Source organism: Rhododendron vialii, chromosome 7a (genome assembly GCF_030253575.1).
Source record: "Rhododendron vialii isolate Sample 1 chromosome 7a, ASM3025357v1".
Classification (NCBI taxonomy): Eukaryota; Viridiplantae; Streptophyta; class Magnoliopsida; order Ericales; family Ericaceae; genus Rhododendron; species Rhododendron vialii.
The window spans coordinates 8956129-8979523 of NC_080563.1; the positions used below are offsets into that span (position 1 = coordinate 8956129).

The 23395-nt window shown below is 36.7% G+C and overlaps 2 protein-coding genes across 2 annotated transcripts; one reads left to right on the forward strand and one right to left on the reverse strand.

Annotated features, from left to right (window-relative positions):
* Window positions 1–1175: 1175 nt before the first annotated feature.
* Window positions 1176–3587, forward strand: LOC131333185 (mitochondrial import inner membrane translocase subunit Tim13-like). Its single transcript, XM_058367556.1, has 2 exons — window positions 1176–1452; window positions 3069–3587. Exons 1-2 carry the CDS (start codon window positions 1336–1338, stop codon window positions 3216–3218), a joined length of 267 nt encoding a protein of 88 aa, XP_058223539.1. The 5' UTR covers window positions 1176–1335; the 3' UTR covers window positions 3219–3587.
* Window positions 3588–3975: 388 nt separating this feature from the next.
* Window positions 3976–8066, reverse strand: LOC131333187 (soluble inorganic pyrophosphatase 1-like). The gene is made up of 9 exons (XM_058367557.1): window positions 7928–8066; window positions 6248–6396; window positions 6092–6120; window positions 5636–5701; window positions 5442–5549; window positions 5256–5321; window positions 5007–5127; window positions 4806–4887; window positions 3976–4334 (listed from the first exon to the last, which is right to left on the reverse strand). The coding sequence occupies exons 2-9, from the start codon at window positions 6390–6392 to the stop codon at window positions 4292–4294; spliced, it is 660 nt and encodes a 219-aa protein (XP_058223540.1). The 5' UTR covers window positions 6393–6396; window positions 7928–8066; the 3' UTR covers window positions 3976–4291.
* Between the last annotated feature and the right edge of the window lie 15329 nt (window positions 8067–23395).

Consider the following 23395-nt stretch of genomic DNA (forward strand, 5'->3'; position numbering starts at 1 on the left):
AAAAAAACAAACAAACAAACGAATGAAATATGACATGAGGGTGGGAAAACTCGACCGTAAAAGATTGACTGATCGATGCAACATTTTTTTGCTACTATGCTTGTGTTAATATATAGTTATGTGAAAAATACTTTAGATTGTAGAAAACAAATGATCACTGCCAATTGCATACCTTGTGGCTTTGTATAGTGCTTAGTTAGCATGGATTTTTGGTGGGGTGGGAGCTGGTTAAAACTTTAGAGAAAGGCTTCTACTAATTAGACGCAAGAATTTGATAAAGAAGAGATCATATCTAATGTATTGGTTTGAGTTTAGAGTACTCTAAACTCAAACTGGATGAAAGTAAAATTATTAAAATTTTGAAAGAGTCAAATTAAAACTCTGAATTTTATTGTAAATACCGAAAAGTATGTATAAAGAAATGAGATTACTCAAGAATTTGGAGGTGCGGAAGCACTTGCCTGCACAACATTCCGCCGTTGATTGTGGCACCAGAGAAGAAGAATTTTTTAGTTCTTGCTAATGAAAAATAAGGTATAACGTAGTGCACGGCCCCATTTTTATTATGCTTTGTGGTTTACAAGGAAATTTTGTTGATCTCTCTACGCATTTTAGATTTTTGAATGAAATATTTCATTCGCATTTTCTGTACCCTTCCGAATTGTTTTATTTAGGATTCTATACCAGGAAGTGGAGAAAAAAAATTGAGAAAATAATAATTCTAAGTACATATAAATATAAAATGTACCCCAAAATTATTCAAAAAGCGAATCTGTACCGTTAATTTATCTTCTGAAGTAAATTTGTGTTGTTTTACCTTTTCGGGATATATTTTTTGTGTTCCTAGTATTGCTGATCCACAATATCTATTGTTGCCTACATTATTGTTTCAAATCGCTTGAAGAATTTCGAGCAATTCAATGATGAAAAATAGTATACGTAGACAAACTCGATCATCTTCGTTTTTTCAAATGTTAGAAGAACTTATTACACCATATAAGTACGTAGGGGATGAAAAGAGGACGTGAGATATAAACCACCACTTCAACACCACCTTGTTACCTATAACAAGATTTGAACCCAATTGAGACTTATTGGTTTAATCCGTGTCCGGCCCAATAAACCAACTTGGTCGGGTTATGGAAGCAGAGCCAAATCATGCCACTTTTTTTAAGAACCGAACCAACCAAATCCCTATGGGGTCGGGTTGGGGTTTGGTCTAGGCTTGTCCGATACTCCAGGTTTTGGGACACAGTTGCCATTTAGGAAGAAAGGTTTAGCAAGCGGTGCTATCTAGGGTTTTCCGCTCTCTCTCTCGGGCAGGCAGCATATAGGATGGATCCGTTTTCGGGGGCAACGAGCGGAGGGGCAACGCCGCAGATGTCGACGGAGGACTTCATGGACCAGCTCAAAACTCAGCTTGCCCAGGCTTACGCTGAGGAGTTCCTTGAGGTAACTTAGTAGTATCAGTGGATCGCCACTCTCTCTCTCTCTCCCTCTCTAGCCGTGTGGATTCAAAGATTTAGATGTGCCCACCTTGGCTTCTTTCTTTTATTATTATATATAGCTAGTTTGAGATTACTCTGAGAGATCTCAGATAACTCAAGCTCACGTCTTTTACAGATTCTTGATGTTTTGGCCTCACAGAAATCGTCAACTGCCCCTTACAATATTTGTGATTAGATCCCTTTCTTAATCTATGCGGGCTTGTGCGTAAGGCTGAAAAAGAGCAAACTCGCGTTCGGCAAGTTAAAATTTTGCTCGAGATGCCCTCGTTATGAACATCTTTGATGCTAGTTGAATTTATCAGTTTCGACTCAACGAGTTTATACCTAAACTAGAAGAATGGACATCAACCTATTTGATGACGGCTCGTGATTTGCTCAATTGAACTTGCTTGACATTGGCTTAAATGATAAACAATCCTAAGCTTGTTAAGTTTTCAAACCAAGCTTGAACAGCTCACTACTCAGCCTAACTCAGCTCATTTATAGTCATTCTCTAGTTCACCCTTGTTAAGTAGTTGAGATCAAGTGCTTAAGAGCAATTTCCCTGGGAATGGGACTTCCATTTGGATTTGATCCGAGCACTGTGAGTCTAATACCACCTGTCTTGGAGTTCTACAGATCAACCAGTGCCATGTTCTGAATTTCTGTTGTTTGCCAATAGGTCAAACAATTTATTTGGTGTGTGGGAATCAGACCTGAATACCTGATTGCAACCAATGCGACATCTTTTTGATGCTATCTTATTTATTCTAATTTCTCTTTGGAGCTAGGAAGAAATCCACTTGAATCACCAGGAAACATTCCTATCATGCTTGCATACACGAACATTTAGTGCAACTTAATGGTACTAATTCTTTTGAGGCTGATGGTTTTGGAACTTATACTAAGGCAACTGCATCATAGGCTCAGAGCCTCATTCTTTATAAGCAAGATATTCCTTCACGATTCTCTTACTTTCTGGATCGGTACCTATCTTGAAAAAGAGTTCCAGACCCCTCGACAACCTCGCGGTTGTTAGGTCTCTGTACAGTATTTACTTTTCTTGGATGAAACATGGGAATTACTATCCATATCAACACTGATGAATTGCTAGTACAGAACAAGCTAAACTAACTTTTTGGAGGAGGTTATTAAGTTGATTCTTCGGAGCTCAACTGAGAATTTGAGCTCAATTGCACTAACGGTCGTGGGCAAAATGGAGCCTGAAATTTAGTGCAGCTCATGGAGAGGAAATCTTAAGATATTGGTGTAGAAATAAGCTTAATAATTTGCAAAAACTATGGGATGGTGCTTTGAATTGGTAATCATAGAAACTATAGGGTCTCTTGATGCTTGAACTTTTTTCCCCATTTACCTTCTATATGTTCATTTGCTAAAAATATTGGCATAAACCTTCATTCAAGATCAGAGTTGTTCACTTGGTCTACCATGATTCCAAGCAAGCCATTCTCCTCGCCATGTCCTCATTTTAACTTACCTATTTGTGTTTATTTTGTCAAGCTTAGCATATCATATTTCTATTTATTCTGTACTTATTTGTTTTTGTGGATTGTCACACAGACTGTAAGAGGAAAGTGCTTTGATAAGTGTATCACCAAACCAGGAAGCAGCCTTGGTGGGAGCGAGAGTAGTTGCATATCTAGGTGTGTGGATCGCTACATTGAGGCCACCGGTATCATCAGCAGAGCTCTTTTTAGCTCCCAACGCTAAGACTCAGTGGAGATAAGAAGAATATGGCAGCTGTGGAATTATCTCGTAGACTGTAAGGGGGAGGCTAAACATTATGTTTGGGATTGCTATGTTGTTACTATTATCCATGGGGGAAATATATGTTTCACTTTTGGGGGCCAAGTTTTGAACTTGGTAATTATGTAAACCTTGGATCTTAGTGTTTTTTTGGATTGATGGGTTGAATTCATGTACGTGGACAACCAATTATCAACAGCCGTATTTTTTATTAGCAATTTATTCTGCCTTTGTTGCTAACAAGGCATGTATTCTGAGTCCTTGTCTAATGTCTTCAACTTACGCCAATTTACTTCTCATCTTCTAAAGGTAACCTAAATTCTTATTTACTGATTTTCTGGTATCTATTTATCATTAGTTTGTCAGACCTATTTTTGTTATCTGTTGTGCAATCGTTATGCTTACTTCTCAGTGTGACATAGGAAAACTCTTGGCGTTAAAGACATGCAATTTTATCTTTGTGATGTGCCAATATCCTCCATAATTTGCTTAAGTTTTGTTAGAAAATCTGGTTGCTTCTTTCTACTAGCTTGCAATTCTCCCTGTACACGAGAAAGATCAGCATCTATGATCTACTATAGAAAGCAGTTCACATGACTTCCAATTTTTTTCATGATTTTTGTCGTTGGCTTTGATTTCTTTCAATCATAATCCTTTTAGGGGTTTAGAGTTCAGTAGCACGGATATTACTATGTATTTACATGCACGAGCAAACTGAAAATGATGACGAAGAAGCTCTGCTTAAGTATTGCATATCTCAATTTAAATCGAACAATGTAGGATAAAGATGTTTCAAACATATCCTTACAAATGGTAAAATTCTTGTCTGAAGCAAAAACTAGCAATTATTATTGAAACAAAGTACAAAATCTTGTAATAGAAAGAGTCACAGTCCAGTTCCCAGGGCCGTCTCCCTTCTCTACCAGACGACGGAGAATCTTCGATGATTAGATCTGATCCAACCTCTCCCTTCTCCCTTGACACAAGTATGATTAGAGATAACAGAGTACTTTATTAAGGAGAATTTTCCATCCAGTTTATCTCCTCAAGGTCCGTAGGATGTACTCAGCATAAAGGTCCCTGCAGCATTATAGTGGTAAAAGATAGCGTTCAGTACTAGCAGTGTTAGAAGCAACAATAGAAGAAAATAAAACTCCTAATGATGACCATATAGCTTTATTTTCTTCATCCAATATCCCGTAACAATTTCATTCCAAGGAACAAAAATTCATTTTGTTTTCGTTGTAGAGGTCATAACACTTCTGCTTCCAATGAGACTGACTGAAACATTAGCAGACGCCCAAAATTTTTCGCCGAAACGTTCTAAAATGCATGGAAAGATACTGAAATATCGAGGTTGTTTCTCACCCCTATTACAAATATCCAACAATGACATTTCGGACATCCCAGTTTTGTAAGACATTCCATTATGTTCCAGCTACGTTTTCGAAATGTTTCCAAAACGTTTCTTTTTCCTAGCTAACCAAACCCACATTCCAGAATGATATTATGAGGCTTGGTTAATTCAGCTATCGAAGCAGAGAATCTTACATGGAGTACTGGATGGCTTCATGAGCAGTGGTTGGAGGCAGAAAATCATTGACTGCAACCTCTTTGTTCTCGTTCTTCTTATCTGAAATATCATTTGTTAAGAAATTTGTCCATTACCTCCATTTCAGTTTCTGTAACAATCGAATAAAAAACCTTCTTTAAATCTGGAAAGTCTACACTACAGAAATTTTACTGACTTACAATCTTCAAAAAAACGACGGATCTCAGCCAGTCGATGAGGTGCAAGCTGTGTGATGTCGGTGTAGTGGCGGTACTCTGGATCATCAGCACACACTGCGATGATTTTGTCATCCTTTTCTCCCTAATTAAGTTGCAAGTACCCGCAAAAGAATGGACACGTCATCATCAGTATAAAGTTATTGTGAATTAGAGAGGATAACAAAGGGTAGGTTTTGGGGGTAGATTGAATTTAGTCTATTAGGAGCTGACCTGATCAATCATGGGCATCAGTCCAATGGTCCTGGCACGAAGAAAACAACCCGGAACAACTGGTTCCTGTTGAAGAAGTTACTCAATACTATTATCGAGGGAAGGTATTGTCGGTGTATTTCTCCAGCATTATTGTTTGGTTACGTACATAGCAAATAGAGTATAGTCTGTGAAATATGCGCCTACCTGCATGAGAACTAAGACGTCCATTGGGTCATTATCCTCACACAATGTACGAGGAATGAAACCATAGTTATGAGGATAGACAACCGATGAATATAACACACGATCAACCTGGAGTTAATAACCCACTAAATCAGCGAATTACAGGAATAAAAGCCAACCAAGAAATAATTTTAGCATATTAATCTGTAATATACCTTAATCAGACCAGTTCTCTTGTCCAGTTCATATTTCACTTTACTTCCTCTTGGTATCTCCACAACCTGCATCAATGCAGTATTCAGATAGTAAATCAGATCTAACATTGAATTCCATAGAATATCCAAACTGGGCACTTCTGCCTATGTATTTTAGGATATCGGAGTGATGCAATGCCTACAGCAGACCTCTAGATTCTGGAAATAAAATGGAATTTTGGAAACTGGACGAGGAATTCTCCTTCCTATTTAAGACTACTCAGATTTGTTATAACAAGTTACATGGTAGTGAAATGTTTGTATTATGTCGAAACCCTATGTATGCTTGGGTGTGGAGTATATTTTTTTCGTTGCTCAATATTTTTGGATTCGTAGAATTGCTGGTTATTTTAAGTTGATGCCTCCACATGAGCTTATTCTTGGTCAAGTAGAGGCCGAAAGGGGACGAATGCATACAACGTTGACGATTTGTGGAGCGCCAGGCCCTGAAATTCAAACATGTACGAATTAGGATATCAGTTGTTCATGTGTTGCACAATACACTTTGTCGCCAAGCCACATTGAGCAATATATGATGAATTAGGTTTATATGTATGGTTTGAAGTTAGTTACCAATCTCAAGATCATGCCAAGGATGAGCAGCAACAGACCGCCTTGACAAAGAGGAAAGAATCCTCTCATTCAGACGGGGAGCAGGTCTACTTGGAGGTGCTTCTTCTTGCTCAAAAGCTTCATCTCCATTTGTGTAATCACTCATTTTTCTGTCCAATATACAATCAGCATATGTATGAACAATGAACATATGCATATGCGAAGGTCTGTGCTGCTAGTCTATTGATTACCATTGAGAAACCGGTTTTTAACCCTGTTTTAGCTACATGTAACGCAATCTATAAGCATCTATTTCAGGTGACATTTTACAGCTATCATAAGTAGAACTGTAGGAATGATCAATGCTAAATAGCTAGATGTAAGAGATTGGAAGTTGTACGACTTGCGAAAAAACACCAAACAAAGCCTTGGGATTCTGATATCAACCAGATTAATTGCCAAATGTGTATGCTTACCTGTCTTGCATTTGTTTGCTTATGTCAAGGATCTAGTTCAAGCTTATGCTAGGATCCTTTGCTTTGCGGACGGTGCCGGCCCCGACATTTGGGCTGCCCAAGCCCGACCTTCCGCTTGGTTACCCATTCGAAAATTATAATCGCAAGGAAGATTTGCAGGGAACCACGCAAGGAAAAATGCGTTTGGGCTCATTCCGGGTCTCACAAAAATCTAGAAAAATATCCAAAAAATTTTGAATATTATTTTATGGGACTCTGTAAAAAATCGGCTCTAAGGGATATCGATCGGTAAGTATTACTTTTGGATTCGTTGGGGCGAAACTGCTCAATTCGCCCATATGAATTCAAAAGTAAACACTTACTAATGTCTGTTGGGGCTGATTTTTTACAGGCCCCATAAAATAATATTAAAAAATTTATGGATATTTTTCTAAATTTTTGTGGGACCTAGAATGGGCCCAAACGAGTTTTTCCTTATGTGGTTGTCTGCAAATCTTTATTGCGAATAACAGGGCTCGTTGCCCACTAGTGTTAAGTATAAAAAAAAGACATACAAGCAACAAAAAAAGGACAAAACAATATTATATTGTTCATTTAGCTTGAATTACATCATCCGTCCCTTCTCGTTTTGGCTATAGCGTACCTTTTCTTTTTTTTTCTTCTTATCTGATAGCCCTCCTAATTTTCTCTCTTAATAATTTGCCCTCCTAATTTTTTTTATCTGTTATTTACCCCAGATATGTAAAAACCTCTCTTTTACCCTCCTAATTTTCTCAAGTATCATAATTTTTTAAAGTAGGTGGAAACCATACATATTTACTTTTTTTAAAAAATTTGTACAAAATTTTTTGAATGATGCCCCTAAATATATTTTTTTCTGGATTTCTATTTTTTTTTTGTATACATACAATTTTTTTTTTTTTTTGTTGCCCCTTGCCGGGGGTTGCCCGAGCCGGCCGGCTTGCGGGGCTTACCCCCTGGCCGGCCCTGTTTGCGGAGAGTCTGTGCACAGATCCCAACATAGATGTTTCTGGAATCGTCCGATGCACGCGGGACTCCCAAAACAAATAAGGGCCTCGCATACATTGGACGGGTCCGGACGCATCTTTGTCCGGATTTTGGCAGCAAAGTCTGCCTAGCATTACTCTTTGCTTTCTTGAAAAGGTTTTTACTTTTTAATGAAAGATTAAGAAGCAGCGAAGGGGAATGCACTTATAATGCGTACCGTAGAGTGGATGGGAAAACAGCCAATGCGATTCGATCTCAAAGGGTTCTTTCTCCCTCTTCTTGGTTTTACTCCTTGTAGTGGTCAGGTCTACGTATATGGGTTAGTTATATAGGCAAGTTTTTTTCTTTTTTTTTTTGGGACTTTTATATAGGCAAGTTGTGTGTGGTTAATGTCCTATAATAATTATTACAACGTGGGAACACGTGAGGAAAACTAGGGGGGCGCATTCACGTGTAGTAAAACTGACTTTCTAATTTTGGTTAATTTGTTAATAGAGATTACTAGAGTTTTAAACTTGGTGAGGGTGTCTTAACGAGGAGCAATTTGTGCCTAACGTTTAGCCTTGACCTCTTCTTTTGTTCAAACCCTAACATTCAGGCCCCCTACCTTCTTTTTTCTTTTCTTTTTTTTTATAAAAATAAAAAATAAAAATTCAGGCCCCCTACCCTAGCCCTAGGTACGACAAGAACCTGTAAGCACCTCAATGTCCTACTAATACTTGTTTACTGGGTACTGTACCAAATCTGCTCATAATTTAGTGAAAATGTAATAATATTCGTGATTAAATTTTTTTTAGAAGTATCGATGCTACAAAACGTTATCGATAGAAAATATAGACAATTGCAGCCGCTACTATTTGTTTTTTTGAATGTCAAAATCCAGTGGCCGGCCACTACCAATAGAAAACACACAAAAAAGGGTATCATTGTTCTATAGAAAAAAAAAAAAATAGCGTACATCAGCTTAAAAATGGTTTGAGCTTGACTAAAATTATTAGTTGCGGTCATCTTCCGCTCTTCCGCTTGGAAGTACTAGGACTTGTTCTTTTCCAGGAAGCTTTTGGTTAATATAAAGAGGTTTACGCAACAGGATTTTCAAAAGAAGTCCACGCTATCGTATAGGACCACGTGTGAAAGGAATATACTCCTTGTTCACTTCTTCCGATGTGATGCTATCTTATTCTGAAGAGTCATTATTAGGAGGCTTTAGAAATGGGAGTGAAAAGTATGTCATTGATGTTGCTCAAGTGCAGCTTAATTAACTTCTACCCCTCTGGGCATTCTTCAGCAGTTGCCTTCGTAAAAAGCCTAGGTTCCCCTAAGAAATTGAAGTTCTTTTTTGATAATTGGATGTTCAGATCAACTTGCGTACACTTTGACTAATTTCGCATCTTAAAGTTAACGATAAGGCAAATCCTCAAGCGACCTAGAAATTTAAGCTGCACCGACAGCTTAGACCATCATGTCTGCACTTCGTTCAATTCAAGCTTGTTTTGTCCGGTGGGCCTGCACTTAAGTTTATCATTTACAAAGGCCACTGAAGAGTGGGCCGATATGAATACTGACTTAATGTAATCGCTTGGGCTTGGGGGCACAAACTAGCTCAAAGTTACTAAATATTCGTATTCCCTAGGGCTTGCAGTATTTGTTAGTCCGCAGCATAATTTTACTCTTGGCCTCAACATTTTGCTCATGGCCGCGTAATTTGACTCCTGGCCGCATTATTCGGAGAGCGTGAAACGAAACCACGCTTCTATTTTAAACAATGGTCGGAAAATTTTACATATGCCTGCATAAAAAGCAGGAGAGGGATTCCGCCTTTACCGAAAGACTAGTAAGCAGGAGAGGGATTCCGCCTATACCGAAAGACTAGTAGTGACATCGAGCTACCGGAAGACAGGGACGCAGGGGGGCTGCTGTCTCAATTTTGGGGCCCACCCCGGTCTCGCTCTGATGATCTGAATCGTTCACTTTGTAGAGCTCGTCGAATAGAACAACAATGCAAAAAATCAGCTTAATTGGATATCATTAAATACCTGATCGGAGCCCATATAACTCTCAGTCCATGGGTTACAGTGGATTTGATCCAGTGTTTCGGATCCATTCTTTTTAAGATAAAAAAGGTTCCGATCAGGCACTTAATGATATCCAATTAAGCTGATTTTTTTCATAGTTATTCTACTCAACAAGCTCTACAAAGTGAATGATTCCGATCATCGGAGCGAGACCGGGATGGGCTCCAAAATGGGGCGCAGCAGCATGCTGCTGTCCCCACTCCCTCCGGAAGACGGCATGAAGTCCCACAGCCATCCAACAGCTGATTCGATACCATCCATACAAGCAGATTTGACTCTTGGCCGCATTATTCCCCACTCCCTCCGGAAGACGGCATGAAGTCCCACAGCCATCCAACAGCTGATTCGATACCATCCATACAAGCAGATTTGACTCTTGGCCGCATTATTCGTAAAGCATGAAACGGAACCACGCTTCTATTTTAAACAATGGCCGCATAATTTTATTCTTGGCCGCACTATTTTGCTTTTGGCCGCGTAATTTGACTCTTGGCCGCAGTCTTTGTTTTCCCAAATGGGTATTCTGTAATTTTTTGTTTTGCTAAGCTATATAGTAGTATATATGGATATTTGTCTTAGTTAACAGAGCAGAAACAACCATATTTAAAAGTTGAGAAATCCATCGAAGGATAGCTCAAATGATTATGGTGAAGCGATTTCGTAGTGTAAAAGTCGTAGCGTAATGGTGCGATTCACTGATCCAGAGATGTGAATTAATCTTTGAAATTTTGCATTACATAGAGAAAAAAATAAACTGATATGTTTGGTTTGGTTCGTGAATCACGTTTGTAGGGATTCATTTAAAATGGTGTTTGGTGACTTCCTATTTTCTATACCACATCTTTAATCGTCCTTCTAATAAAAAAGATAAATTGTTGGTGTTTGGTGGCCGGCTTCCTATTTTCTATACCACATCTTCAATTGTCCTTCTGATAAAAAAGATAAATTGTTGTCCTTGTTCTCCCGATACTCCAGATTTCCCTTTGAAAATGTAATTGATTTTTTGTGTTTTCTATCGGTGGTGGTAGTTGGATTTTGACATTCAAAAAAACAAACAATAGTGGCCGCAATTGTCTGATTTCCTATCGATATCGTTTCATAGCACCGATGTTTCTGCAAATTTTCGTCACACAACTATATCGATCATTTCAAGACTCGACACTGACCAATCACCAAAAAAGTGTGGTGTGTGATGATGTATGAATTATGATGTAAGTTCATGACACAGAGGGTTAATTGCCGAAACCACAAGAGGAATGTGGTCTGTGGATGCGACCAAGTAAAACCATTTTACTACAGCATATGCTTAAATATTTCAATACGGATATTCCAGATTTCCCTTTGAAAATAACTGATTTTTTTTTTTCAATACGGATATTCCAGATTTCCCTTTGAAAATAACTGATTTTTTTTTTAGTGTTTTTCATCGGTAACGGCCGCTGGATTTTGACATTCAAAAAAACAAGTGGGGCTGCCATTGTTTGTTTTCTATCGATTTCGTTTCGTAGCACCGATACTCCTGCAAATTTCCGACACACAAAGTCACACAATTCTATCGATCTTTCCAAGGTTCTGACACTGTCAAATTACGAAAAAAGTGTGATGCGTGATGATGATGTATGAATTTGATGTAAGCCATGACACAAAGGGGATTGATTGGTTGCGGGAACCACAAGAGAAGAATGTGGTCTGTGGATGTGGCCAAGCAAAAACCATTTTACATGCTTAGATATTTTCAAAATACGGATGCACCGTACCATATAACCGACATAAATAGGTGAAGCAAATGATTTTCGTTCGGTTGTGAACGCAGCTTGCAAAGGTAGGGTACCTGTGGTTTTGAGGCCACCGCGATTTCCTAAATTCCATCACAAACACAACGCGTGATGGAGAAAATGCACGTTAGGTTGCATTGTCAGTCGTCCTTTACCGACGTCCTAAAATTTAGCCTAATAATGCTCATTAGGTTGCATTGTCTGTTGTCCTTTGCCGACGTCCTAAAATTTTGCCTAATTGTACGTACTTATCATGAAATGATAATTTAAGGCTGTTGATTTTATCACTTTGTTTTTTTTGTTAACGTCATTCTCCTGCAAGTGTATTTTTGCACTATCCTGTAAGTGTATTTTTTATGCAAAAATACATTTGCAGGAGAGTGACATTAACAAAAAAAGAAAAGAATGGCAAAATTATTTCTCTAATTTAATTTGATGATTCCTTAATTATCTTCAGATGTGAATCATGTGATTGTGCACATAAAGCAATCCGCGTTTCTATATATGTAATGCCAGTGTGAATAATTTTCAATTTTAAACTTTGTCTTTTTGCATAAATGGAGTACACACTGTCACTTATAAAATAAGCATTACGAATCATTAAATAAGATTACCTTTAAAGAAAATAGTCATTAAATAAGATATAATGCTATCCTATCCAATTACTTTATTATTATTATTTTTTTAGTGGGGAAGTCTATCTACTCACACTCCTAATTTTACAACCGATTTGCCACATTGTTCATTTCATAAAACCCCTCATAAGTATTAGAGTTTTTATGCTATTGTCCCTCAAACTGTCATCTTTTTTTCTACTTCGTCTTTAAACTACTAAAACCATCCATTTCATCATTAAACTATCATAATTTCACCGTTCGGTTGAGATTTTTGGCTACTTCAAAAATATGATTATGTGCGATCGTGCCATAAAAGGCTTGTAATTATCCTTTTCAGATTTAACTTATAAAAGCCAAACTTAATCAGGCGATTATGGCGTCAATTCAATTACCTCAATGAAGAGGATTTTTCTTTCTAGAAGTATTGAAACGGCATAACGATTTACTAGAAATTTGACAATCAAAAGAAGAACAAGATACCTTAATCAATTCAAAACAACTTGTTTTCCAATTGATTCTCCAACTTCAAAATAAAACGAACAGAATAGATTACAGTAATTACTACTACTACTACGAACTACTTTTAACTACTTCGAACTAAGTCTAAAGTTTCTAAATTACTGCCTAATGGACAAACCAAACATAACACAGCTGTTTGTTTGATGATTAGTCTGGGCTTTTCTCAGTCTTCGTCCGTCCATATTTATACTGGAATAGAAGCAACACCCATGGTTTTCACTTTGCCTCCATTTTCTCCATGAACAAACCACTACTCCACTAACTAAAGAGCAAAACTAGGCCAAGTTGCCACCCACCATCTTGTGCAATGGTACTACTAGAAATTTTGGATCTCCCAACGGTTTTTTTAGCAACGGTTGAAAAAACAGTTGGTATAGATGGTGTATAGTAACGGTTTGCAAAACGTTACTAGAAATAGGACTATAGCAACGGTTTTTAGGTGACCGTTGGTAGATTACAACACTATAGCAACGGTTTTAATTAACCGTTACTAAAAACTGGACTATGGCAACGGTTTTTAATAACCGTTACTATAAACTGGACTATAGCAACGGTTTTTAATAACCGTTACTATAAACTGGACTATAGCAACGGTTTTCATTAACCGTTAGTAGAATTTTATACCGCCAAAACCAATTTTCTTTCATGCGATCAGTTTTCAAACCTAAACTAACGATCGGGACCATTGATTTTATTTTTCATGTTGATTAAATCGTTCTCGTACAAATTTGGCTCGATTGGATTTAGAAAATTTCTTTATCGATACACAATTTCATTAATAAAATAAGTTTTTCTGTCCAATAAGTGTGTAGCGATCGATACTCAATTAACTTCATTCTTGAACGTACTTTAGCCACTCGACCGTGACACAATCATGATGATCGAGACCATTGCTTTTGTTAGGGCTATTTTTCCTAAATTGTTGTTGTGGTATTTTTTCCGGTATTGTTTATTTAACGTATTTTTTTAGCATTTTGTGGTAATTTTTGAAACTAATAATTTATTTTGGGATTAATCATTCATCTTAACAAGAATAAAAAAAAGTATAAAATTGTGGACCGAAATTGAAAAAAAATATCATATAAGATGACACTAAAGACAACAAATGTTAGTTGTTTGATATTTTTTCGCCCATATTGATTTTTTATGCTTTTAGTTACATTTTTTTAAATTTTTTAGACTCATCTCATAGTAATGACTGACCAATCAAAAAATTTATGTGAATTTAACAAAAAGGACTAAAAAAGGATTAAAAAAATCGGGCTAGTATAGTATAAATATTAAAAGATGTATGATTTCACACAAGTTATGGGCTAGCTCAGTTGGTTCGCGTGCGCGCGCACACGCGAGGTCAGGGGTTCGAATCTCAGGAGGAGCAAAGATTATTTGTAGCCACGCAACAGCCACGTCAGCACATGAGTGACATGTGTCTGCCACGTGGAAGCTTACATCACACATTGGTTTGTTTTTAAAAAGAAAAAAGAAAATAGCCTTTAGCAACGGTTATAACCGTCGCTAATGAAACCGTTAGTAAAAAAAAATCTGTACCAACGCTCGATAAAACCATTGCTATACCTCTATAGCAACGGATATATTGCAACGGTTTGACCAACGGTTCTCCAATCGTTGGTATAACCTAAATGGGTCTCTACCAACGGTTTTTGGGCTTTTTAGCAACGCTTTCGACCGTTGCTATAGAACGATTTTCTTGTAGTCGAGTTTCCTGCCCATGATCTCACCAAAACAACTGCCATGATCTCCATTGCTTCACGGATCAAATCAGATTCATGCTTCGCTCTCTTTTTGTTACCAAGTATTCACAATGTGGCATGTTTTTATTGGACGGTCATTTTTTCGGTACAAACAATGCCCCTATTTACTTGAGTTAAGAATTAACTTTGGTAAATATATCTCTTAATTAGTACTGATCGATAAATTCAATTGGGTTAAGGGCTAATCCAAGTGAAGAATTTAACTAGTAGAAAATTACCCATCTGTTGATATCGATCGGTAATAACTTTTTACGATGTAAACATTTATGTCCCCAACTCTCGAAGAGTTTTAGACTAATGTATCAAAGCCTTAAAGCAGTGGCGGCTCCACAGCCAACCCACCATGGTCACATGACCACCCCAAAAACAAAAAAAAATTTATTGTTAGAATACATGTAGAAATTTTAGGGTAGCCCATGTTTTGAACACCCAACTCAAATGTCAATGAACACCCAATTTTAATGTTCTTGAACACCTAACTCAAAAATGAATTGAACACCAAATCCAAAACTAATTGAATACTCAATCACAACTCAATTATAGCTCATCAATCTAGGTAATTCGTGGATCAAAAAATCTAGGTAATTTATATTGAACACCTACCACATTACCTAAAATAAAGCTCACAAACATAATGAAAAAAGTAAGAGAAAAACAAGAATATATTAGTGTTTTGGTTGGCTCCTTACTTTCCTTTGAGTTTAGTTCTCAGGTGGCGTTCGCCGGTGTGCCCTTGATCAGTTAAATCTTTATACTCTTTTTCAAAGATTTATAAAGAATTTTTTGCTGATAAAAGAAATGTATTAGTGTAAGTATTATGCTTTGTGTTCTCTCTCCATCTTTATTGTCGATGGTCTAAATGTGTTGATTTGCATTCATGATAATAACTACTTTTTTTCTAGTTAACTTATAGAATTACGAACAAAGTTCAAAAAAAATTCAACTACATTGTAAAACCCGGTTAATTTGAGTAATACTCCTTCAAATTTAAGATTAGGATAGAAAATCTCATCATATCATCCTAAAGAATAACATATTTTCAAGAAAGTCAACCCCAATATATTCGCTACAATTTCTTTCAAAATGGTTCTAGTAGATTAATACGTCGGTTAAACGTTGGCACAAAATATGAGAACTCATCAAGGACAATGGTAAAATTTTACCCCCTCCATTCTCAAAACATTGTCTACTACCCAGTACGATGATTTTCAAAAAAAAAAAAAACTGTTAAAAAATATAGTATATATTTTTAAGTTCTCATTTTGCATTGTAGTTAATTTTTTTCAAAATATAGGTTATGTTTTTTTACCGCACTATTTATATTACTATTTTTTATTTTTTATATATATTATTGGTTAATAGATCAGCTAGTAGAGGTAAGGTAATTTTTGAACACCCTACTATAAATTTCTGGAGCCACCGCTTGCTTCAAGGCTTAAAAAACTAATGTCGAAAGTAGTAGCATGGTTCTGTCGATTAGTTCTTTTGAAGGAAACTTTGGCCAAACAAATATAAAAGGCTATTCAGCGAACCATTTTAAACACTATAGACTATAGTTGGCCATTTGTATAGTCCTCGACAGAAAAATCTTGTACCAACCAAAGATCAATGGTGGAACCAGAGACGGATCCAAGAATTTAGCCTAGTGGAGGCACCTGTTAATCATAATGGCGAAAGTTTATTTTTTTTAGTCAACCATAGTAAGATCGTACAAAATTAAGACATACATTACTAACTACAAAAATTTATAAAGTGTACTTTAAGTTAAATTCGGTAAAAATGAGCACAAAATCTCAAACAACAATTTTAAAATATGTTTTAAATAAACAACGATAAGTTTTAGAATGATCAAGCTAGTTTTGTTAATAACTTTATTTTAAAATATTTCCCTCAAATTGTTAAAAATAAAGAGAATTAAGAAATAATAGTTTCAAATAAACAAATAACTCATAATCAAACCAAACCAAACCAAATCGAGCCTTATGTCCCAATCACTTGGGGTCGGCTACATATATCCGTTTCCTCCATTGAGCTCTGTCAAAGGTCACTTGTTCACATAGATCCATTATACTAATATCTTTATGCACTACAACATCTAATGTCAATTTAGATCTACCTCTCCCTGTAACATTGCTACCTAGAACTATCTTATCCGCTCTCTTAACAATTGCATCTTCTGGTCTACGGTAGATATGTCCAAACCACCTTAGCCTATTTTCTCTCAACTTTTCCTCTATAGGTGCTACACCTACCATCTCACGAACTGTTTCATTTCTAATCTTGTCTCGTCTAGTCTTACCACACATTCACCTCAACGTTCTCATTTTCGCTACACTCATCTTGCTCACAGTTATTTCTTAATAGACCAATATTCTGTCCTATAAAGCATTGCTGGTAAAATTCAGACATAAAATTAATTTTATATGTAGTTTTGAGATACATCCAAGTGTGTATGTTGATATATTAACACATTTTCATAATTATGCTATTTTTTACAAAATATATATAAATATTTTAATTTTGAGTGAGGGCACGCTTTCGAGTGGAGGCATGTGCCCCGCGTGATCCCCTTCCAATCCGTCCCTGGGTGGAACAGATGGCATAAACTAATCACCTGATGTATCTCAACCAAAGCCAATACAAATACCGTTGGAAAATCTATCCTTCAATCATAAAAAATTCACAGCCATGATATATTGGCTTGAACTCATACTCCATCGTTATGTTTTCACCACTCTTAACCTGTATAGATGGAGTGAAGGTTTCATTTTCTATTTCGACCATATATCCAAGATCTAAATGAAAAACTCTAGTCAAATGATTATTTTCATGATTCGACTTGCTTTAAGTTTCGAATTTTCTAGCCATTTAAGTTTTATAGTTGGCTCTTCCACAATTGAATTTTTACCCCCCAAATTCATTATCGACAATAAAAGGCAAACAAAGCCATTTCAATTGCCAAATATTGATTGGCATTAGTTTGGTTGGAGGCTGCCAAAATAAAAATTTTCACAGCAAGGTGACTTCAAACCAAAAAGAGAAATCATTAAATTGGCTTTCTCGAGGGAATCATCCGTGCATTTATTTATTTTTCTCAAATCATTATTACTCATTATACCAAAATTATTTTTTAAAACTTAAAACCAAACAAAGGGGAGCAAGCTTCATTCTCAATTGAGAAAATCTTATTTATGAAGGAGCTGTGAATAAGATTTACGGCGCTCAATCTCAGCCATTTAAAAGTATTTTGTACTATTCAAATTAAAAATAATCTATATTCATTTTATTTTCATATCCATGACTCCATTCTGGTCCCAATTGACAGAAATTTTTAATTGACAAGCTGGCACTTCAGCTATGGATGACGCCAGCACGTTGACGAAAACATCTTGACTCTTGATTGCGTTTTAGTAGCTGATGCAGATGTCATGTCGAAGCTCCTCGTATCCGCCGTGCGTAGCTTTACTCTCTCTGTCCACAAATTATTTTATTTTTTAATTTATAATATTTTTCATAATTTTGAAAACATAAAATAATAAAACTAATTAAAATTTATCAAATAATATTTATATTGCATATTTTTTGAAGTCTATATTAAAAGATATAAAAAATTAAAAATGACACAGACTCCCAAAATGAACTAACTACACATGAACGAAGGGAGTATTATGATTATGATGATAGAAACCCCACCTAGCGAGGTACGTATTTAGTGCCCTGTACGTCTCCTTCATATGTCTTTTTCATTAGTGATGGAGCCAAGAAAGGTTTGGAGCATCATGTGATGATCGCTAATTTTCCCGTGCAACGGGTCTAGCTCAGTTGGTTACTCTTGTATAGTCGTGATTGAGACGCCAAAGGGTTGAATTTTGCTGAAAGCAAGAATCAATAATCTCTCCACTTAGAAAGAACTCTTTATTTCTTTCTTTGTTTATTTTTCTTCTACGATAGGTATATTTCTTAAATTGGTAGAGTTGGGGGCTTGGTCATTTCGTAACTCTCATGCAATTGATGTACTGTTTAATGATTTGAATTTCGTAATTTATGCATGATATAAATGATCTCTCTTATCAATTGACCAAAAAAAACTACATTCAATTTTAAATTAGCGCAGAAATGTCAACCTTAATCAACAAATTTTCCTATTGTATTTCAGTTTCACCTTGAATGATTTCCTATATTCTATTAATTCAATCCTATTTCAAATAGAATAATGTAATTTTTTTTGGAGTGGTAAATAAAATACTTGATTAATGTTTTGAATTTTCGCAATAATTCTAAATTTTCAACTAGTTCACATCAATTTTCCAGCTTGGAAAATTATGTGTTTCGTGTGTTGTGAAATTTAGACAATTGCTAAACACCATATATTCAAGAAAAAGATAGTTACTTCCGAAACCATCAATAAAATAGGGAAATGATTTTGTCACTCTCTTTTATGTTAACGTCATTTCCCTGCAAGTGTATTTTTGAATAAAAAATACATTTGCAGGAGAGTGGCGTTAACAAAAAAGAGAGTGACAAAATCAACAATCATAAAATATTGGTTTTTAGTGACCAACTAAACTGTGAATCAATCCTTGTAAAAATAAAAATAAAAACTGTTAATCGATCGGTGTCGCTTTTATAGAGGAAGATTGAAAGGCAAATTTCGTAATGTACAATCAGTTGAAGGACCTAATGTGCAAAAAAGAAGAAGAAAGGCTTGGGTCGGCCGTGGCCACGGGCCCACGGCCACCGCGTGAACGAATCCACCACATTCTTCATTGCCAATGTCATCGCCGTGACGTCATATGCCCATGATATTATCACAGTTTGTTTACGTAATGATTTTGAGCTCCTGCTGCTGCTTTTTTATTTATTTTTTAAGAAATGTTAGGGGTACATCAATTTGTCACACCCCAATCACATTCTTTTCACATACATGTGGTATATTGTAAAATTTTCACACATGCATGTAAAAGATGTGTAATTATTAATTAATGTGTGACATATTAATGTGTCGCTTTCATTTTTATTTATTTATTTTTTCTTGGGGGGGGGGGAAGGGAAGGTTTCGGTATTTGAATTGGAGCTCCCAAGCCCCACCACAACAGATTATACTGTAGTACAAACGCGGTTTCCACAAAGAACTTGAAGAAAAAACATTGGTGTTTTTATCGACTCGTTCACACTAATCAATAAATTTTGGCATTTTAGTTTATTGTTTGAAACGGATTCAAAAATTTACATTAGAGGGGACACGCAAATTAGTAAACTCAACCCGAAAGTTTATAATTCCTCAATTGATGCATTTTTGCGGGTAAAATAACAAATTGAAATAGTATATTTGTAATTTCATCTTATAATTAATAGAAAGGAATATGTTTGCACTAAAAGATGGTGTGAAACTTTAGCATTCGAAGAAATAAATCGGACAAATACCCTCGTAATGGAAATTATCTAGAGTTAATTATTGGAACACTATAAAAAATGTATAAGGTGTAATTGAAATATTTAAGAAAATTAATGTAATTTTACAATATTGAGTGGGGCCGGTGCCCCCGTGGGACCCCACTTGTATTCGTTACTATTTAACAACTTTTCAATAATAACTTTTTTCTTAACAATTTTTTCACTCACATACTCATCTACAACTTATTCACTATCAAAAATAACTTGACATTTCTCAATAACTTATTTGCTACCAGAAACACTTAACAACTAAATTGCTATAAATTTTTTCTCAGAACTTATTCATTACCTGACACACTATCTGGTAATAAAAATTGTAGTAATTCTTTTTGTAACCTTATAAAAAATTAGCTTAATTTGATATTTGAAAGTGTTTGATCCAATATTTTAATTTTTCCCTCAGAATTCATGATTCTAACTTTGAACAAAAAATTAATTGCATTGATTTTTTACAAGGCTACTCAAAAACTATTTTAAAATTAACGAAAAATTAATTGCATTAACCCAATCACATATATATTAGAATTTTAAAACATGTTTCATTTGCCGAATTACCCGGCATTCATATTTTCTTTTCTCTCTCCTTTCAATATTTCACAATCCAATTCAATTGAGTGTTCCAAATTCTTGAAATTGTGGAATTTGTCCCATATTGGTTAATTATCTCCTCCAAAACTAGTATATAAGTCTGGGCGGCCTCTCCACTCTTTGCCAATTGGTTTGGAGTTGGATGCTTTAACATAGTATCAGAGCTAGAGTTTCGGAGGCTTTTCCCCTTTGTTTGTGCCATAGTTGCACTTTATTTCATTGTGATTCGTGTGTTCCGAATCCTTTGTTGACCTCTCCATATGCGAGTCAGGGGTCGCACGTGCGGGGGAGTATTGGGATTTGTCCCACATCGGTTAAATATCTCCTCCAAAACTAGTATATGAGCTTGGGCAGCCTCTTCACTTTTGCCAATTGATTTGGAGTTGGATGCTTTAACATTTCAAACACGCAGAGATGAATCAAATGATATTTCTTTCCCACTTTCCTTATTTTTCTGAGAACTCCTCTCTCTCTCTCTCTCTCTCTCTCTCAACAAATCCACAAACCCAATTAAAAATCAACAAATTCAAAAACTGAAATTGAAAACCCACAAAATTGAAAATCGGTTCTTGCTTGAAAATCGTTGTGTGGCCGAGTTGGACTATTACTGCTGAACTATGCCGCCAGCTAGAGTTACCACAGTGGAGGTGTTGACGCCATTGCTGCTTTTGGAGTTCTTCACCCAAAAATAAGGAATTGTGGAGAGAGAGAGAGAGAGAGATGGATTTGTGGGTTGGTTGTGGGTCTACTATTTGGGGAAAAAAAAATTCAGTGCCGGGTGGTACACGTGGTGCCCGCTCGGTACATCCGAGCCATCCATTGCGTTTATGAATGACTCGGATTTGGATAGAGAAAAATGAGAGAGAAAGTGTTGGGGTGAGAGGAGAGAGAGTTTCAATCTGAGCCATCCAAAAATGTATCGAACGGTCTGGATGTACTGAACGGGTACCACGTGAGATATACCCACCTGACACCAAAAAAAAATTCGTGATTTGGAGTATGATTTCCGAGATGGCTTTTCCGGTTTGGTTTTGTGTAAATGCTCTTGTACGGGTAAAATTACAACTTTTGGTAGGTTATAGTCTTGACTTTTGGGTCATTTTAGTTGACTCAATTAAGACCCACTCCTCTAACTAGATCTAGATTTGAGAGAGGGGGGCCGCCACCTCCTTCCCTCATCGTCGTTCTCCCCTCTTCCCACCTTCCAGTTTTCCCGTCTTCGTTCCTTCCCGCTTCCCCCCCCCTTTCATTCCTCTTCCTTCCGCTTTTTCTGGCCGGTGGTCCAGCTCTCGTGATGGGCTTTCCGTCCTTGTTGTCCGGTGATGCTGGTTCAGACTGCAGCTCGAGGGCGGTGACTGGTGGTCCGGCAAACGGCAGGCGTTTGATGTGGCAATAAGGTGAGTCCTGGGGTTAGGGTTTTGTTGTTATTTTCTTCTGTACCAGCCGTTTGTCCTGGTCTTCTACAGGCCGGTTTTCCCGGTCCGGTCCGTACTGGTCTAGGCTTTTAGATCCAGTGGGTGTTGGTGGTGGGATAATAATTTTAGGATAAGGTTTGTTGTTGATCGGAGTTTTTCAGTTGCAGTGATATCCGTTGCGTGCCCAGGTTGTGCCGGCGATTTTGGTGCGCGATTGGATTGTAGTTGAAGGTTTTGGTATTCAGGGGTGGTGTCTGGTTGCTCCGCTGCGGTTCCACGAGCACGTTGTGCTGCCGACGGTCGTGTGTCGGAGCTTGGAGTGTCAGCAAGGCTTGCATTGATGTGGTCTACCTGTGTCAGTGGGTTGTTGGCAGTGGTGGTTCGCCAGTGTCGTTGAGCTTTCGGATATGGGTGTGCCGGTGTTTTTAGCGCTTTCTGGATATCGTCCCCGACCAGATTGCATCATGAGCGTAGTTTGGGGTTGGATTGTTGTCCCTCGAGACTTCTATTATCACTTTCGATGACCGACTCCTAGTCCAGCAATCGAGTTGCAGGCCTGCTTCGGCAGGGGTGCCTAGAGTAGTAGTGTTTGGTTAGCATGTACTTCTGTCTAGCTTGTGTTAGTTTTGGTTTAATCCTGTATTTTGCGATGTAATCTGTCTGCCTTCGGGCTTTTCCATTTCATAATGGATTGACATTTTCAAAAAATTAAGACCCAACTAAGATCCAATTAAGAAATGAGTTAGATGGGTTGAACCCATTCTAATTCAATTAATAAATGGGTTGGATTGGATCTATTTTCTAATGAATGAATTTGAGTTGATTAATAGGTTTGAGTTCAATTTGCCACCCCTACCTAAGCCCTTATACCTTTTTGTTGGTGTAGGAGCTAGAGCTCTCAGCCCTGTTTCAGAAATCTTCTTAAAAAATAAGCAGCGTATTTCACATTTTCAAACTCAAAAATAATGTAAATGAAAAATAATTTTTTAATTTTTTTTGCACCGTATAAAAGATGTTGATGGAATCTATCAAACAAGATTCATATTGGTAGGAAAATTATTTGCATAAACACATTATTTTTAAACTTGAAATTATCTTCTTAAAAAATAAGTACTTATTTAAGGTTGCAGAACAGGGCCTTAGGACCACAGATTTGATTATGTTGTTGTTGGGATTTAAGGGGTCTGAAGTCAAACCCGATTTGTTAAAGACTCTTGTTGATTTAAAAAAAACTAGGTTATGAGTCTTTTTCAATGCGAAACACTGCGGAGCGACCGAAATAGGAACCGATCGATTATGAAGCCCACCCAAATGATCTAAACCGTTAATTATTTTTAAAATATTTTCTCCATGGAAGCAATTTGTCAACAACAACTTCTTTCTTAATAATTTTTTCACTCACATACCCATCTACTTATTCACTACAAAAAATAACTTAACATTTCTCAATAACTTATTTACTATCGAAAA

Coding starts and splice junctions, on each gene's coding strand:
- LOC131333185 (XM_058367556.1), top strand. CDS start 1,336: ATGGATCCGTTTTCGGGGGCAACGAGCGGAGGGGCAACGCCGCAGATG. Junction 1,453..3,068: donor ACGCTGAGGAGTTCCTTGAG/GTAACTTAGTAG, acceptor ATTGTCACACAG/ACTGTAAGAGGAAAGTGCTT.
- LOC131333187 (XM_058367557.1), bottom strand. CDS start 6,392: ATGAGTGATTACACAAATGGAGATGAAGCTTTTGAGCAAGAAGAAGCA. Junction 5,128..5,255: donor TGATGCCCATGATTGATCAG/GTCAGCTCCTAA, acceptor CAACTTAATTAG/GGAGAAAAGGATGACAAAAT. Junction 4,335..4,805: donor GAAGCCATCCAGTACTCCAT/GTAAGATTCTCT, acceptor ATAATGCTGCAG/GGACCTTTATGCTGAGTACA.